The sequence below is a fragment of the Echinops telfairi genome, unplaced genomic scaffold (assembly GCF_000313985.2).
Source record: "Echinops telfairi isolate 266 unplaced genomic scaffold, ASM31398v2 ScPeMD7_22;HRSCAF=79, whole genome shotgun sequence".
NCBI classification, from domain to species: domain Eukaryota; kingdom Metazoa; phylum Chordata; class Mammalia; order Afrosoricida; family Tenrecidae; genus Echinops; species Echinops telfairi.
The window spans coordinates 5819114-5835431 of NW_022103919.1; the positions used below are offsets into that span (position 1 = coordinate 5819114).

General features: G+C 51.4%; 2 protein-coding genes across 2 annotated transcripts in view; both read left to right on the plus strand.

The window, feature by feature from the left end:
• The window catches only part of PRDM12 (PR/SET domain 12), a 14621-nt gene extending 14136 nt beyond the window's left edge, over positions 1-485 (plus strand). The window contains exon 5 of the mRNA XM_030885127.1: positions 463-485. Within this exon, the coding sequence (XP_030740987.1) occupies positions 463-485 (23 nt within the window). The remainder of the gene's footprint in view (positions 1-462) is intronic.
• A 9468-nt stretch (positions 486-9953) lies between these two features.
• The window catches only part of EXOSC2 (exosome component 2), a 7827-nt gene continuing 1462 nt past the window's right edge, over positions 9954-16318 (plus strand). Inside the window, exons 1-7 of the mRNA XM_004713252.4 lie at positions 9954-10075; positions 11643-11744; positions 13014-13059; positions 13261-13350; positions 14320-14385; positions 14776-14844; positions 15949-16125. Of these exons, the coding sequence (XP_004713309.1) occupies positions 9954-10075; positions 11643-11744; positions 13014-13059; positions 13261-13350; positions 14320-14385; positions 14776-14844; positions 15949-16125 (672 nt within the window). The remainder of the gene's footprint in view (positions 10076-11642; positions 11745-13013; positions 13060-13260; positions 13351-14319; positions 14386-14775; positions 14845-15948; positions 16126-16318) is intronic.

The window sequence follows — 16318 nt, forward strand, 5'->3', positions numbered from 1 at the left end:
GGGGGTGCGTGCTGAAGTGGACCCAGGAGAACCCCACCCAGCGAGACTTGGGGCTGTTCCCCCGAAACCTGGCTCCCTGAGGACCAAGGAGGCACGAGCAAGTTGAGGGTGGCGGTAACACATACATCCACTGGCGGGACTCTGGGCACGGCCACGCCCCTTCTAGGCCTCAGTTTCCCCATCTGTAAAATGAGGGAGTGGGACCCTCCTTCAGCCCTGACTTCTTGCGTAGGAAGGTGGTGGCTTCCCTCCTCGAGGCTTCTTTAGGCCACAGGCCAAGTGTAGGGCAAGACTGCCCGCCCCACCCCCACCCCGTGCCCTCCAGGCTACCTGGCTTTTCCTGGCCCACTGGAAAGCACTCCCAAGCTTCCAGAGGGTTCCAGACCCACCTGCCCACCCGACCTTCCCTTCCCCAAACTTCAGCCTTTAGCACCCTCTGGTGTCGTCTCTCCCACTTTGCAGTCCCTTACCGGAATCTCTTGTAGGGCGTTTTTGTAAAATAAATATAATAAGAACGAAAAGTATAAAATGTATAGAGTTTTCAAGAAAGCGTGTTCTACTTCCCGAAAATGGTCACTTTAACTTTGTAAATATTTACCTAAAATGATATTTACAAAACTGTGATATATATTATTTGATTGTATATGTATAACTGTAAATACATTTGTACCTCTTATATTCTAAAATAAAAACTACTTGGAGCATTTATCTCTTCACCTGGTGATGGGCAAACACTTTGGTGTACGTGAAAATGAAATCTAGACAGGGCCTAGGAGCTGGAGACAGAGGTGTTCTACTTGCTGCTTTTGAAAGTTACCCTGGAGGTGGTCCCAGGGAAAATTTCATGGGCCACAACTGAACTATCAGCTTCCAAAGAGGTTGACCCCAGTGCATAGCAACAGGATGCCTCAGAAAGAGAAGGCTGATTCCTTCTGGTTCCCAGCTGACTCTCACTTTACTTCCCCCAAATGTTTATATGTCATTGTCATGGTCAATTGGAAGACGGTCAAGCAGCCACTGAGGGCAGGCCAGTGGGCTGCCCAATGCCTAACCTCTGTGAACACACCAGGCACCAGTCGCCAGACCCTCCTTGAGGGTCAGCAAGGAAGGAAGGGTCAAGGGGCTTCACTGTCCACAAAAAGCCAGCTTCCCACTCTCCTCTTTTGGACTCCTGGTCCAAGGTGGAGTTATGCAGCTGGCGGGTGAATTCACACCTGTGCTGGCACACTTGCCGGTCATGAGGGTGTCACTCTTAGAACCCACTGGGTGGGCACGCTTCCAGGCATCACGTGGCTACATCTCTGTGTACATCCTCCTGAGAGGGTGTGGGGACACGTTCACACTCACACCCTGCAGACCCTTGTGTGTTCCCACTTGTACACACACACAGGCCATCTCCATTTAGAGAGAGCCTGACGTGTGTGTGTGTGTGTGTGTGTGTGTGTGTGTTCCCCAATCCATCCGTTTTGGTGGGAGCACACCATCCAGTCTACCCTGGGGCACAGGCAGGAAGTGCCCGGGACTCCTGCAGTTACAGGCTCCATCTGGGGGTTGTTTCCTCCTCCGGACTGGGAATGGTGACCAAGTCACCACCTTCTTTGTCCTCCTGCCTCCCATCATGAACTTTGCCTCTCCTTGAAAAAATACCTATATGATTTTAACACTTTTCACTGTGAATCAGGTGAAAGTTGACACGGCAGATCAGAGTTTCACATTCAACAGTTGATCTGCATCCTGATTCCATGCACGCTCTTCCATGTACCACCGTTCATCCCCCTTCCCTGCGTGGTCCGTTTCCATCCTCCGCTTCTCCTCATTTTAAAAAAAAAACAAAAACGGCCAACCTTTACTTGTAGATGTATTTATTTGGTAGATTTTTTTTTTTTAACTTGGGCAAAGTGCAGTAACAACACCGAGCATGCTGACCGTTGTCACGGTGTTTTAACGTACAGGTCAGTGGTGTTGAGTGCATCCACAACCCGGTGTCACTGTCCCTGCTGCCTATTAAAGAGAAACTTACAAAGCAGTAGCTCTGCATTAGCCACTGCCTGCTGCCCCTGTGTCTCCATCTTACTTCCTCTCTCTAATGCGTTTGTCCGTGCCTCTCCTCTGACAGCTCACCAGGAGGCTTCCAATGGCTTCAGCAGCTTCTAACACTGCCCTCCATACACTGTACCCACCACCTAGGGCTCTCGTCCAGCAGCCAAACGTTCCCGTCTCTAAGGAGAAGGATGTGTGGGGGAAAACATCATTCGGCTCACACACCAGGCCTCCCAGGAGTAAGGGACAATGCTGGCTTTAGGAAGAAGAACTGCAGGAGCCAGACTTCAGAGAAACCTGTCGGGCTCTTGTTCAGAAATCGAACTCACTTGCCAAAGTAAATTCTGTGACGTCACAGTTAACACAAGGGCCACAACCTGGGCTCCAGAACCCGCCTGGTGGCAGTGAGTTGTAATTGCAGACTCGGGGACCTCTAGCGCCAGGACCTGAGCTAGACACTGGGAAGTCAAGGATGAACAAACGGCTAGGGGTCTCAGAGAGGGGAACTACCATCCTGATGGAGGCATGTCATGAGAGCCTAAATTCTGACCTTACTGGCATTTCCAGCACAGTCCTTGACACACTTCCCCACCTCCCCCTACTCCCCCATCCTTCTCAAGTGGGCCTTTCCTCTACAAAGACATGTGAACACAATCACTGCCTTTTGAACATGTGAACACAATCACTTCCTCTACAAAGACACGTGAACACAATCACTGCCCTGGCTTAGAGAGCTAGATGACTGCATTGCCCTGGTGGCAGACTGGTTACCGGTTGGACAGCTAACTGCAAGGTCAGCAGTTCGAAACCATCAGCCACTCCGTGGGAAAAAGACGGGCTTTCTACTCCCATGAAGAGGGGCAGTCTTGGAAACTCACAAGGGCCGTTCTCCCCTGTCCTGCAGGGTCGCAAGGAGCCAGTGAGCTTGGTTTGGGTGACTTTTCATTCCAAGGCGCCTGCCAACAGCCTCAGGAGGCGGACCTTCTTGCTGACATCCTTTTGAAGAATAAGCAAACCGAGACATAGAGAAGGCAAGTCGCTTGCCCGTCACTTAGCTGGAGAGTGGCAAGAGGAGGCGTCTGACTCAAGGGCACCCCACCTTCCCGTTCAGTCCACGGACAGTAGGCATTCCCACAGGAAGGCCGTGGCTTTGTAAAACTCACTTATTCGTTCTCATGGCTGTCTGTAGATTCCTTGGGCCTTTCCAGGTACAGTATCATGCCATTTGTGATTAATGCGAGCTTGAGGACTTTCTAACCTGGATTTGTCTTTCCTTGTCATGGACTGGTACCTTCAGTAGGAAGAGGACGGTAGGGCTGGGTTCAAATCCTAGCTCTGCTATCGCTTGTGACTGGGCAAGTCAATTAGTATTTCTAAGTCTCAGTCCTTTGTATGGGCAATGGGGTGCTCTTAGCTCCCAAGAACAGCATGGGGTTAACTGAGACACTGCCTCTAATTGAACAAAGTGCCTGAAGCAGAGCTCAATCATTGGAAGCTGTTGGCATGGTTGCGTTAGACAATGGGCTGCTGCCAAGGTCAGGAGTTCAAACCCACCAGCCTCTCTAAGGGGCCGTCTGCTCCCGAAAAGTCTAGGAACCCCCCTAGAGAGTACCTGTTAGTCAGAACTGACTGGATGGGAGTGGGTTTGTTTTGTGATGAGAGCTAATACTTTGGTGGGTCTAAGGGATTGTAGGCCTCTCCAACAAGCCATCTGAAGCAGCTATACCTCCCTTCTCCCTTGGATTTCATAAATGGAAGTACACTTAGCCTAAGTTTTCAGTTTCAAGAAAGAAATAGAACTTGGGGCTGGCTGGCTGGCTGGGAGAGTGGGTCTGTGAGTGGTTGATAAGCTCTATGGCAGAGAATTAGATAGCTCCCATCCAAGACCACTTGACACCTGTTTTGTAAGACAGGTCCCCACTCCTGAGCTCTAGGTTAGAGTAGGCTGCCTCAAGGCAGAGATGGTCTGTGCATCTAAATTGATGCACAGATAGAGGTGCTGAGTGCACCTGAACATCCACAGCCGGAATTCTGCATGTATTCGCTCTGCTCCTGCTTTTTGGAAAAGAATTGAGTATTCCTTTAAAAAAGTATTTTAAACTCTTTTTGGTGAATTGGGTGAAGATGGACAGAGTGGATCATCATTTTTACATGCAGCCCTTCATACACACTTGGCTTTGACTCATCCATCGCTTGTCTGACTTCTTCCCCGGCTCCCCTGTCTCCATTCCTACTTCTTTCCTGACCCTCTGAGCTCTGTCCTTGGGGAAATGCTGCCCTTTGGATCGTCCATGCTTGATTATTCTAACAGGGGTGGTGGGCAGTCCTACAGGTCGTGGGGGTCAGACTGTGTCTTGGGGTCCTACCAGTCTCCATCTCACCAGGAAACTGATCACTTTTATTATTTTGAGACTTGACCCACGTTTTTCTTCCACTCTCACCAGGACCTTCTAATGTGATCCTTTTCAGAGCACTTGGTAGTGTTAGGTACCATTCAGAAAAACAGAGCGTTCTTTAAAATGTTTTTTGTTTTTTTAACCCCCTTTCTTTTTGTTTTTGTGATCAGAAAATTAGGCATTTTTATTTATTGAAATTTTATAACAGGAAAAATAATAATAGAAGAAAAATGAAAGGCACCCATAAAACCAACCTCCTGCCTTTGAGTCAATACTGACTCCTAATGCTCCTGTAAGAGAGGGAGCCCCACCTGGGAGCCTCTGAGACGGTCAATCCTTATGGAAGTAGAAAATCCTTTCTTCCTCCCACGGAGCTGGTGGGGGGTTTCAAACTGCTGACCTTGTGGATGGCAACCCAACGCAGAACCACTACATCACCAGAGCTCCTTAATTAGCCTAACTAATGACTTCTTTCATCTTGACGTACGTCCCTCGTGAGTTTTCATATGGGTATACAACAAAGTTGGGTAATGCTATACCTTTTTTAAAAAATTTAGTGTCATACTATAAATATTCTCCATGTCATGCATTCATCTAATATTTTTAAGAGAATCGATATTCTGATGAGCATTCTTGTGCAGAAATCTTTGTGCACATCTCTGAGAGGAAAATCTATACGATTACTTTTGCCACTTTAATGGGACACAAGCTGGAGCCAGAGGGCAGATCAGAATTGGGCCAAGCGCTCTGGGCCGAAAGCATCCCTTCTGCTTCTCTTTCCACTCGGTTCTGTGTTCAGTTTTCCTTGTCTGTTCCTTCCACTTGGCATTCACGCCTCCTCCTCCCCAGCTCTTCAGGATTGATGCTGCTTTCACGTCAAAGCTCACTCGACGCCGTCTCGGCTGGAGGGTCTCCGGTTCGCCTCCCTCCACCACCTCTGAACGCTTGAGCAGCCTGATGGCACCCCTGGGTCCTTTGCAGCAATTGCTCCTGGAACCTACTCGTTTGTTCAGTCAACACATGTGTAGTGAGGGCCGGCTATGTGTCACGTACACATGCTAGGGTCTTGAGGACTCAGCAGTGAACAAAGGAAACAAAGCCTGGGCAGTTCGTGAGTGGCAGAGCTGGGATTTGAACCTAGTCTCTAGAGACCTACCAAGGGTCCTGGTCCGGGACAGAAGGTGAGAGAGGGAAATAAAATGTCTCCAAATTAGAAAGGAAGGCCTAATATTGTCTTCAGTCTGTGCGTTACCCTGGGTAGACTAGAGAAACAAATTCACAGACGCTCATGGGTATATAAGAAGGGGCTTTATATACAAGAGCAACTGTATTTTAAGAACACCTAGCCCCAACCAGATCAAGTCCATAAGCCCAATATTAGCCCATATATCCAATACTATTCTGTAAATTCCTCTTTAGACTCACGCAGACATACAATGATGCTGAATGCAGGAAGATCACAGGCCAGGAAGTGAAAAGTCTTGTGGATCCAGTGGCGGTGGAAGCATCTCAACACTGGCAGGGGTCTCCACTTGGCTCCTCCCGCTCTGGGCTCTGGCTGCACCAGCATAGCTCCATCAGGTTTATCATCAGGAATGTCTCGCAAGGAGTGAGTGTGTGTCCCACCTCCAGCGAACTATTGAGCTCCCTAGCACCTCTAAATGAGGTCATCAAGTTGCGACCTGATTGACAGGCTAAACTCCACCCCTTCACTCTTAAGTCTCAAACTGTCAACAGATTATGTACCTACCCCAGTCAGTGAGGGAGGTAGATGGCAAGCAAGCAAACAAGCACATAGAGGTTACTCTTCAGCATCTATTTTACAGGTGCTGCTACTGAGGAGCCCTGGAGATCAGTGGTTATGGGTTGGGCTGCCGTCCACAAGGTCAGCAGTTGGGCACCAGCAGCTGCTCCCACGGTGAAAGATGAGGCTTTCAACTCCTGTAAAAAGCTTCAGTCTTGGAAACCCACCAGGCAGGCAGTTCAACCGTGTCCTGTAGGGCTGTCATGAGTCGGACTTGACTCAATGGCAGTGAATTTGGTTATCGTTTGAATTACGTCCCCCCCCACTCCCCAAAATAGGTCTTTAAGTCTACTCCTTGGTTCCGGTGACTGTTTGAAAACAAGGTCTGTCTTAGTTGTCTGGTGCTGCTCTAAAGACAGAACTCTCAAGCAGAAAGCAGATGTTTTGAGAAGGATGAGGGCAACAAATGTACAAATGGGCTTGACACCATGGATGGATGGATGGATGGATGGATTGTGATCAGAGTTGTATGAGCCCCCAATAAAATGATTAAAAGCAAAACAAACAAACAAAAAGACAGAAGAACTCTACGTGCTCACAGTGCAGGAGCCTGCTCCAGGGAGGCTTTCTCTCTCTGTTCCCTGGTTCCTCGGAGATCTCCAGGTGGCTCGACATCCATCTCCTCCCGTCTCTGCTTCATACCCAAACTCACTGCCATGGAGTTGATTCCGACTCCCAGTGGTCCTAATGGACAGGGCTGTCCCTGTGGGTTTCTGAGGCTGTACATCTTTATGTGAGCAGACGGCCTCTTTCTCCCACAGAGGGGCTGGTGGTTTCGAACTGCTGACCTTGTGGTTAGCAAGCCATCCGGTAACTTCCTAGGTTCTTTGCATTCTCTGCCTATTCAGCTTGGTTCTTATCTCACAGGGGATCCGTGTAAGGCACCCCCTACAGTGATATGACCTCATTAACCTAACAAAGAGAGCCTTATTCCCAAGTGGAATTGTATACATAAATATAGAGGTAAGGGATTACCCTATATACTTTGTGGCATTCAATGCAATCCATAACAGGCCCACTGAAAATGTTCATTGCCCATGAGATCATACCAGAGCAGCGTGGGGCCTCAGGAAAGAGAAGAGACCCAGAGGTCCAGGAAAGACAGCCCTGCGGAGATGACTCTACCCGCCAAAGACTGCCTGAGAGACAAGGAAGGAGCTTCCCATGAGTCTGGGGAAGGCGGGAGGGAGATAGAACATCCTTGCCTGGGCCTGCGTTCTGATATCTATCCCCCAGACTGGTGAGACAAGAGATGCATATTCTTCATTTTGGCAGCTCTAGGAAAAAGGACGCTGGTGGCGTAGGGGCTATGCACTGTGCTGCATGCCACAAGGTCAGCAGTTCGAAACCATGAGTCCTTTATAAAGCCTCAATGCCTCCGCCTGGGTCCGGAGACTGCCTTTTTTACAAATCCTCTGGGATGTGCAGTGGTGTTTCTGGCATCCATGCACCCACCTGATGGTGAAGAGAGTGAGCAGATGATGGGGCAGGAAGTCACCTTGGAGCCTAGTTCAGCTGCCGATGTATTTTGGAGACTCAACGACCCCAAATGACGGTCAGAACCAACAATGGCCCCACAATAAGCCAAGTTGTCATGAGGAATCAATAACAGGTTGTTTTTTAAAGCAGCCAGTGAAGGCCTAGGTCGTTGCGAGATGTTCAGTGAATGGAGTAAGTCAGGTGCCATTGAAACTTGGGAACTCCCAGGGGCAGCTCTGCCCTGTCCGACATGCAGGGCTGCTACAAGTCGGCATGGAATCAAAGACAGCGAGTTTGGTTTTGAGCATGCCTGCGCAGGGAGCCCCGGGGCATTGTGGGTTATGCACTGGGCTGCTCACCACCAAGTCAGCAATTCAGAATCACCAGGAAGATGGGGCTTCCACTCCTGGAAGGATTTACAGTGTGTGAAACCTACAGGGGCAGCTCTGCTCTGTCTATTGGGTAGCAATGGGTCAGAATCAATCGGATCCCAGCGGGTTCTTTGGGTGTATCATCGCTGCATACAGAATCCACTCTATACTGACACACATGACTGCCACGCATCAAGTCAACGCCACAGCAACAAAGCACTTGTTGCTGTCAGGTGGATTCCCATTCGCAGGGGCCCTACGGGACAGAGTAGAAGTGGCCCCCAGTCCCTCATCTTTATGGAAATAGATGGGCACTTCTTTCTCCTCCTGCTTAGCCACTGTGCCACTAGGAGGGTTGTGAAAATGGAAGGGGTGGAGGCTGTGTTTGTCCCAACAAGATGGCAACACTACCTCACCTCTTGGTCCAGGGGCGCTCAGGATCATGCTTACACCTGGCTGGGCTATCTCCATTCCCAAGGCACCACTGCCCTCTTCTGGCCATGGCTGGGCTCAACAGATGCGTCCTTGCACTTGCTTTTGCTCCAGTGCCTTCAAGGTAGGGAGGCATGTGAGGCCACTTGCCCAGAGACCTGGAGAGCACTAATATTTGTATCAGAGATTGTCCCACAGGTCTGGTAGTCATAAGCCTAGCTTAGGTGAAAGAAGTACCCTTCTTTTGAAGAATTATCATCTCCAATTCTCAGAGGTGGAAACCTAGGGATTCGTACCATAAACCATACAGGGTAAGGGTCAGGGTGAGGCTAACAAGAGGTGAGGGAACTGGTCTCATTTAACAGGTCATGGAGGTGAAGACACTTGTGTCTGGGACATGGAAAGTGTTCAATTCACTAAATATATAAACATAAGTGAGGATCTTTGTGGGGCCGTGGGGCCTTTGAAGCACCACAGGGTTGATGGTTCAAACCCAGCCACTGCTCCACCAGAGAAAGAGCATGCTTTCTGCTTGCTTAATGATTTCTGGTCTCAGAAACCCCGTGGAGGGTCCCTGTGCGTGTGGATGGACTCGCTGGCAATGGGTTGCTTGATTTCGTTTTCTCTCTCCTCTTCCCTGTCATATACACCTGCCTTGTAAGGGTTGACTTGTTAGACAGTTTATTATTTTTCTAAAAGAAATGCTAAAGTCAACCAACTCACTCAAAAGACCTGGGAGTGAGACCCAGTGTGTGTCTGGAGCATGGTTGGGTGGGAGGTGCTGGGACTACTAGCAACTGAGAAAAGGGGCTCCTCTTTGGGTTCAATACAGTGTAGATCTCCCACCTCACCCCTCCCAATTCTCCATCCTCCTGACTTCTCTCATACAATTAAAAAAAAAATCAAACTCATCAGTTTATTGTTGGAAAGAAAACCCCGCGGTCCCTTTCTCAAATATCTATAATCCTAGTAAACAATATGAGGCAGTTTGGGTCAAAGCCATGTGTTATCTAAGGTGACATTTTATTATACAGTACTCAGGCGCCCTGGTGGCGCTGTGGGTTAGGCGTTGGGCTGTTTTAACCGCAAGGTCGGTGGTTCAAACTCACCAGCCGCTCCGCGGGAGAAAGACGAGGCTGCTCCTGTGAAGACTGACACCCTCGAAAACTCTGTACAGGGTCACTAAGAGACTGAGAGTACGGCTGGAGGGCAGTGTGTAGGAGTTTTCCACAGGTCCCGCCTCCTTAGAAAGCTGCACGGCAATTGGCTCCTCCGTCCCCGACTTTAACCTGATGAGTGCCAATCATCAACTGGCTGAGCGCTCCCATTGGTGGCTTCTCTGGGGCCCCGCCCAGCCCGCCCGGCGAGCGTCGGCGGGGATTCGCCAATGGTGCGTCCCCGCCTGCGCCTGCGCAGGTCATTGGCGCCAAGATGGCGATGGAGATGAGGCTTCCCGTGGCTCGTAAGCCCTTTAGCGAGAGCTTGGGTCGCGAGACGAAGAAACACCTGGTGGTGCCGGGCGACACCATCACGACCGACACGGGCTTCATGCGGTATGGGGGACCTGGGCGCTCGGGACTGCCGCGAGCTGCTGCGGGGCTCTGCACGTGGCCTCGTAGCCCGTAACCCGCGCCCCGGGCCCAGCCCCAGAGCGCCCGGGGGGTGGGCTTCCGGCGCGGGGTGCGTTCGCGTTTGCCCGTGCGCCCCGAAGCCCTCCTCCCCGGCCTTCTGGCGGCTCCTTCCTCCGCCCGCAGTCTTGGGGGATCCGGCGCCGAGCCTCTTTCCTGTTCCTTTCTGATGTCACCTCCGCCTCACTGGGGCTAAGCGGGACTGGGGTTGGCAGTCAGTCCTTGTTTGGGTGTAGGACAGGCAAATAGGCTGTTGCATGCATCGGGATATACGAGCTTTGGGGGTCTAAAGGCAGTGTCGTTCGCTAAAAGAACAGGGTTTTGAGTCAAACCGCCCTGGTTCCAGACCTGCTGCTCAAAACTCGCGCCATCGAGGTAATGCCAGGGCTAGAGGCCCTACAGGACAGAGTCGAACTGCCCCTTTGAGACTTAAAATCTTTACGGGATGAGGGAGCCTCGTCGTTTCCCTGTGGAGTGACTGGTGGGTTCAAACCAGGGAGCAGCTCAGTGCTACCCCGAGTCCTGCCACAGTCCCCTATTACTAGTTCTTGAATGGTGTTTGATCATTTTTTAAATAATGACAAACAGGAATATCTCTTAATGTCCAGAAAACAAACCAAACTCACTGCCCTTGACTGCTGACTCGATTCTGTCTCATAGTGACCTTGTAGGACAGGGGAGAACTGCCCCTCTGGGTTTCTGAGACTCTTAACTCTTTATGGGAATTGAAGGCCCCATCTTTCTCCCATGAAGCTGCTGGTGGGTTCAAACTGCTGACCTTGTAGTCAGCAGCCCAAAGTGTAACCCGCTATGCCACCAGCGCTCCTCTAACACTGTCGTGAGGATTACATGAAAGTTATCATTTGAAAGACATAACCCCCATCATAATCCCATCTTCACAGAGAGACAGGATTCGTATGGGTGGTCTTTCAGCTTGTGGTTGTTTGCAAGGAGTGGGGGGGGACCCACGTACCCGTGGGGCGGCACAGCGTTTACAACCTTGCCTTTGGCCAGTTTGGGGTGACTGAGTCCTAGGAAACACGAAAAGCCGTTGCTCGTTCATGCATCCAGCACCTTCAGATCATGTACCATCTAACAGGGTACAACCGTGGTTCCGATGGGGTTAAATTCTAACAAGGAGGGACTAATAACGAGCAAGCACGATAAAGAAATAGACAACTCATGCTCGATGGTAGATGTGATGGAATGAACAGAAGCTGGGCAGGGGCATTGAGAATATGGCAGTACCGGCCACAGAGTGGATTTCTGTTTTCAGGGGGTAGGTGTGATAGAGAAAGGGACATCTGAAGCAGAAGCAGTGTTCCAGGCCCGTCAGATAACCAGCCACCTAATTGCCATCGAGTCGATTCTGACTCAGAGCAACCACAGAGTAGCCGTGATGAAAGCCAGGCTTTTAAGGCACAAGGGGTCTTTGGGGGGAGAGGTCACCCCAGGTGTTACCCTGGTATCTTTGCTCTCTGTCTTGTGCCAGGGGCCATGGGACCTATATGGGGGAGGAGAAGCTCATTGCATCGGTGGCCGGCTCTGTGGAGAGAGTGAACAAGCTGATCTGTGTGAAAGCGCTGAATACCAGGTGAGGATGAGAGGTGTGTACTCTTCTCTTGGGGCATTCCGTACTTCAAGGCCAAGTCTCTTGTCTCCCACCTCCCAACTGCCCTCTCGCTCCGAATCTGATTCCGAGCCCGGCTCTAGGAACGACGGCATGGAGGAGTGCAGCTTTTGGGAAATGAAAGCCCAGACTGTCTCCCTCATAGGGCTTTTGTTAGCATTCCATGAGATGCTAACTCGGGCACTCAGCGCAGAGCTTACCACCAGAAAGGAAGTTGGTGGTGTTGGTACAGTGTGTGTGGAGAGGAGAGGAGATACGGGCAGAGGAAAGGTGCGGGTACGGGGGTACACAGAGTGGGCACCTTTGGGCTTTGGGTGTGACCTGGGAAGACCCTGGAGCGGGTAGAGCAGAGGGATGCGATCTGATGGTGCCTTACATGAGGTAGAGCAGCCACAGAAGTGGGCAGTAGGGATTTGGTTCTGCGTGTACTTGGAAGGTAGCTCTGGCAGGTCTCCCGCTGGACTGGTCATGGATCATGAGAGGCTGGAATCAAGGATGTCTTTCCAAGGTTTTCGCCTTGAGCATTGCGGGGATGAAGTCATTTACGGGGGGAAGAGGAGAGGAACAGTTTGCTGGTGGTGGGGAGGAAGGTGGTGGGGGTCGCTGCTGGCAAGCTTAGTTTTGGACTTGTTATGTCTGGAAATGCCTACTAGTCATCTCAGGAAGAAGCCGGGTGGTCAACAGTTGGCTAGACTGGAGTGAGTGAGGTCGTTCGTCATGGGTGCGTTCACCACTGTCCGATTGTGCTGAGAGATGCGCGTGGACCGAAAAGGGCAAAGGTCTGATCGCCAGCCCTGGAGCACTTCATCATTAGAATCCGAGGGGTGCGGGGTTACTGGGGGAGGAGGGACCTGAGACAGGGAATAGGCCCATTTGACTGGCACGGTACCTCGTTGCGGGCACACTGTCTCCAAATCTCCATTTTCCTCTTCTGGCTAGTGCAGAGCCCTTGGGAAAACGCCCCACACTGTACACGACCATGCAACCTAGCCAAATAGGTTTTTCAGGCTTCATAAACTGTGTGATAAGTGTTGGTTTAAGAATGATTAATGGCCATTTTATACACGGAGGGATGTGTGAAGCTCTCGGTTCCTGAAGGTGAGTGCAAACAGCCTCGTCAGGGGAGCTTGCTAAAGGCCCGGGACAGCCCGCATCCACTTGGACGAAAGTCCCATGCGGTGTTTGGTCACTGTCATGCCAGGTCTGTTCACTGATGAGCTTTTTATCTTTCAGGTATAACGGTGAAGTGGGAGACATTGTCGTGGGGAGAATCACAGAGGTAAAGTGCTATCAGATTGATTTGTAGCAAACAAGGGCAGGCTGGTGAGTTCATGGACGGGGTGGTCAGCCTGTGGTGCGCGTTTGACGGTTGGGCCACCTTTGCTGGAAATGCCTGGCTTGCTTCAGGTGGGATTGTCAGTCACCTGCGGCGTGAGCCCCTCCCTCCGGAGTATGTAGCAGCGGTGGAATGTCTCTGTAGGTTCAACAGAAGAGGTGGAAGGTGGAGACCAACTCCAGACTGGACTCAGTCTTGCTTCTCTCGTCCATGAACCTTCCCGGAGGAGAGCTGGTAAGGGTCTCCAGCGGGGTCTTGCTTGCTCAGGTCAGCCTTGAGGCCTTCCGCACCGCCAGAGACCTCGGCTCTACCCAGGAGTTTGCCTCTTTTGCTCCCCTTTGCCTGCTGTGCCGTTTGCTGCCTGCAGGTAAAGGTAGGCTCAGTCCCCCCAGTGTGGGGAGAGGAGGAGGAGCCACCATGGAGCGGGATCCGAAAAGAGAGTTGGGAAGAGGAGCCCTAGACCCTTGGTGTAGACAGTTTTCCTTCTCTGGGTCTAGCACCCGTTGCACAGTGAAGGGTGCGTTGCAGAGCTGCTTTGAGGTGGTTTTTGTTTTGTGAGTGAGGGGGACTTGGTTATTCCAGGCACGATTGCACTCCCTTGTAAAATGCCCGGTTCACCTCGATCTGCAGCCCAGCCTGTGGGCCGAGGCTTAGGGTGCTAGGTCCTGTGGACAATGCCGAGACAGAGGAGACTCGATTGACTTCTGAGAGCTCTTTCAGACTGGCAGGGGCTCTGTGATCATGAAGCCGCGCCCCTGGCAGTGGAAAAATAAACAAGCGTGTAGTTGAACAAAAGGATGGATTAATTTCAGCGAAAGGAGATCAGTAAGTCGATCCTTGGAGGATGGATAGAATTTGAATGGTGTAATCAGGAATTCTGAGATAAAGGAAATGTGCAAGCAGAGATACCGTGAAGTAGGCAGTAGCTTGGTCCTGTTGGGCAGGGAGGGTTGGCACAGAAAGGCTGGCCTCGGTTGGGAGGGCTTTGACCATCAGGTAAGTCAGTTGAGGAGTGTTCAGTGGAGGGAGGTGTGTGAGCTGGAATAGAGGGTTGTCAGGCGTTTATGTTGAGGGCACAGGTGATCTAAACAGGCTGTAGTCCTCAGTGTCTGAAGGTTGCAGTTGACTTCATAGACCTGTGGGGAGAGGCGACAAGGGGAGAATGGGGACTAAGTAACGTGGTCCTTTCTCGGTGTGTTTCAGAGGCGGCGATCTGCAGAAGATGAGCTTGCAATGAGAGGTTTCTTGCAGGAAGGGGACCTCATCAGTGTATCCTGCCTGTTTCCTGTGGCGCTGGGCCTTGTCCCAGAAATGGTACCGCTCTGGCAGGAGATCCCTGTAGCCCTGCCTGGCGTCTGGCGGCCCAGGTTAAGTGTCCAGGTCTCCTTCCCTCGGGCTGAGCTCGCTGTTCAGACCCGAGCACAGGCTGAGCTCCAGCGTGCTTGGTGAAGGTTTGACTTTTCTTGTACGGAGCGGAAAGAGTGGGCTTCTTCCCAGAAACCCTTGACAACCAGAAAGGAGAGGTCTGGTCACAGCGTCCTTAGAGCGGGGTCTGGTGGAGACAAAGGGGACGGATGGGGACGTTGGGGTCAGGCACATGGGGTCGGGAGGGGAGGTGACGGTGGGCCGCTGGTGTTTTTCCTTCATCGCTCTGGCCAGGCTGAGGTACAGGCCGTGTTCTCCGACGGAGCCGTTTCCCTGCACACGAGGAGTCTGAAGTACGGCAAAGTAAGTTGGGTGCTTCGTCTCCCTGTCGGTTGGCCAAGACTTCACGGCTGACTCTGAGTCCCGGAAGCTCTTGTGGAATTCTCACCCAAGAACCTACTCAACGCTGCAGCGCTGGCCTCCCACTGTGTCAGCACGCAGAGTGCAGCGCGGGGAAGGTCAGGAGCTTTATAGAGGAGGACAGTTCCATTCCTTTCCTGCGGTGGGGCCAGAACCCCCAATAACTGTGGACCAGGAGGCTCTAGTCACTGTAGCTTCTAGAACAGCGGTTCTCAACCTTCCTAATGTCCCCACCCTTTCATGCAGCTCCTCATGTGGGGGTGACCCCCAACCATAAAACTAGTTTCATTGCTACTTCATCACTGTCATTGTGATGAATCGGGCGACCCCTGTGAAAGGGTCGTTCACCCCCACCCCACCCCCCAAGGGGTCGGGACCCACAAGTTGAGAACCGCTGTTCTAGAGGCACGCTGCAGATTGGCCCTGGGGTCAGGGCTGAGATGCAGTTCTTGGAACAAAAGGAGCTAACAGCCTGTCTCGGCCCTTAGCGAGACATCTGATCAATAAAATGGGTCTTAGTTTTAGGAAAGATTGATTTATCCCTGGAGTGAGTACCTGGATTTCTCTTGTATAAGGTTACATTAGTGAAGCTGTTTGTTTATGTTCAGATAGCATACGTAATAAAATTACGACTTTATTCGTTTCTTGGCCTTATTGGTATGGAACTCCCTGAGGGTGATGGCCATCGCCACAGCATCCAAGTCCCTGCCATGAAAGCCCAGATGCCACCCTGCAAATACTGCCTTTCCCAGGCCCCCGGCACACATCTCACGTGCACGATAGCCAGTGCAATTAAAGGTGGCATCCCGGATCATCGAGTAGACTCGTAGACCCAACAGGAAGCTCAAACCCAAGCCCTCATTAGTACTGTCTTCTAAGAGCCAGCTCATCAGCCTTGAATGTCATGTAATGACCACTGCAAGGGAAGTTATCAGAGAATTAGAAATTGCCTTCTCTTGGAATGTATAAAACCCTATGGATTTAGATGTTTTTATGTCTTCTGAGTGGTCCTCCTACAGTGATTTGTGCCTCCCCCCCCCCCCCTAGCTAGGCCAGGGAGTTTTGGTCCAGGTGTCCCCCTCCCTCGTCAAACGGCAGAAGACTCATTTCCATGACTTGCCGTGCGGTGCCTCAGTGATTCTGGGGAACAACGGCTTCATCTGGATCTATCCGACGCCTGAGCACAAAGAGGAGGAGGCCGGGGGCTTCACTGCCAACTTGGAGGTGAGTCAGCCCCGCTACTGGTGGTGGGACGGAACAGCCCTTGATGCGAAATGTGTGTTTAAAGCCTGAGTGGGGCGGCATGTCCACCACGTGTGTCTGTGAGCACTGTGGTGCCGCCTCTCCTTTGGGAGCGTTGGAATCGGGGACTGTTGGCAAAGGTGATACAATTGCACGCACTCAAGAACTATGGAAG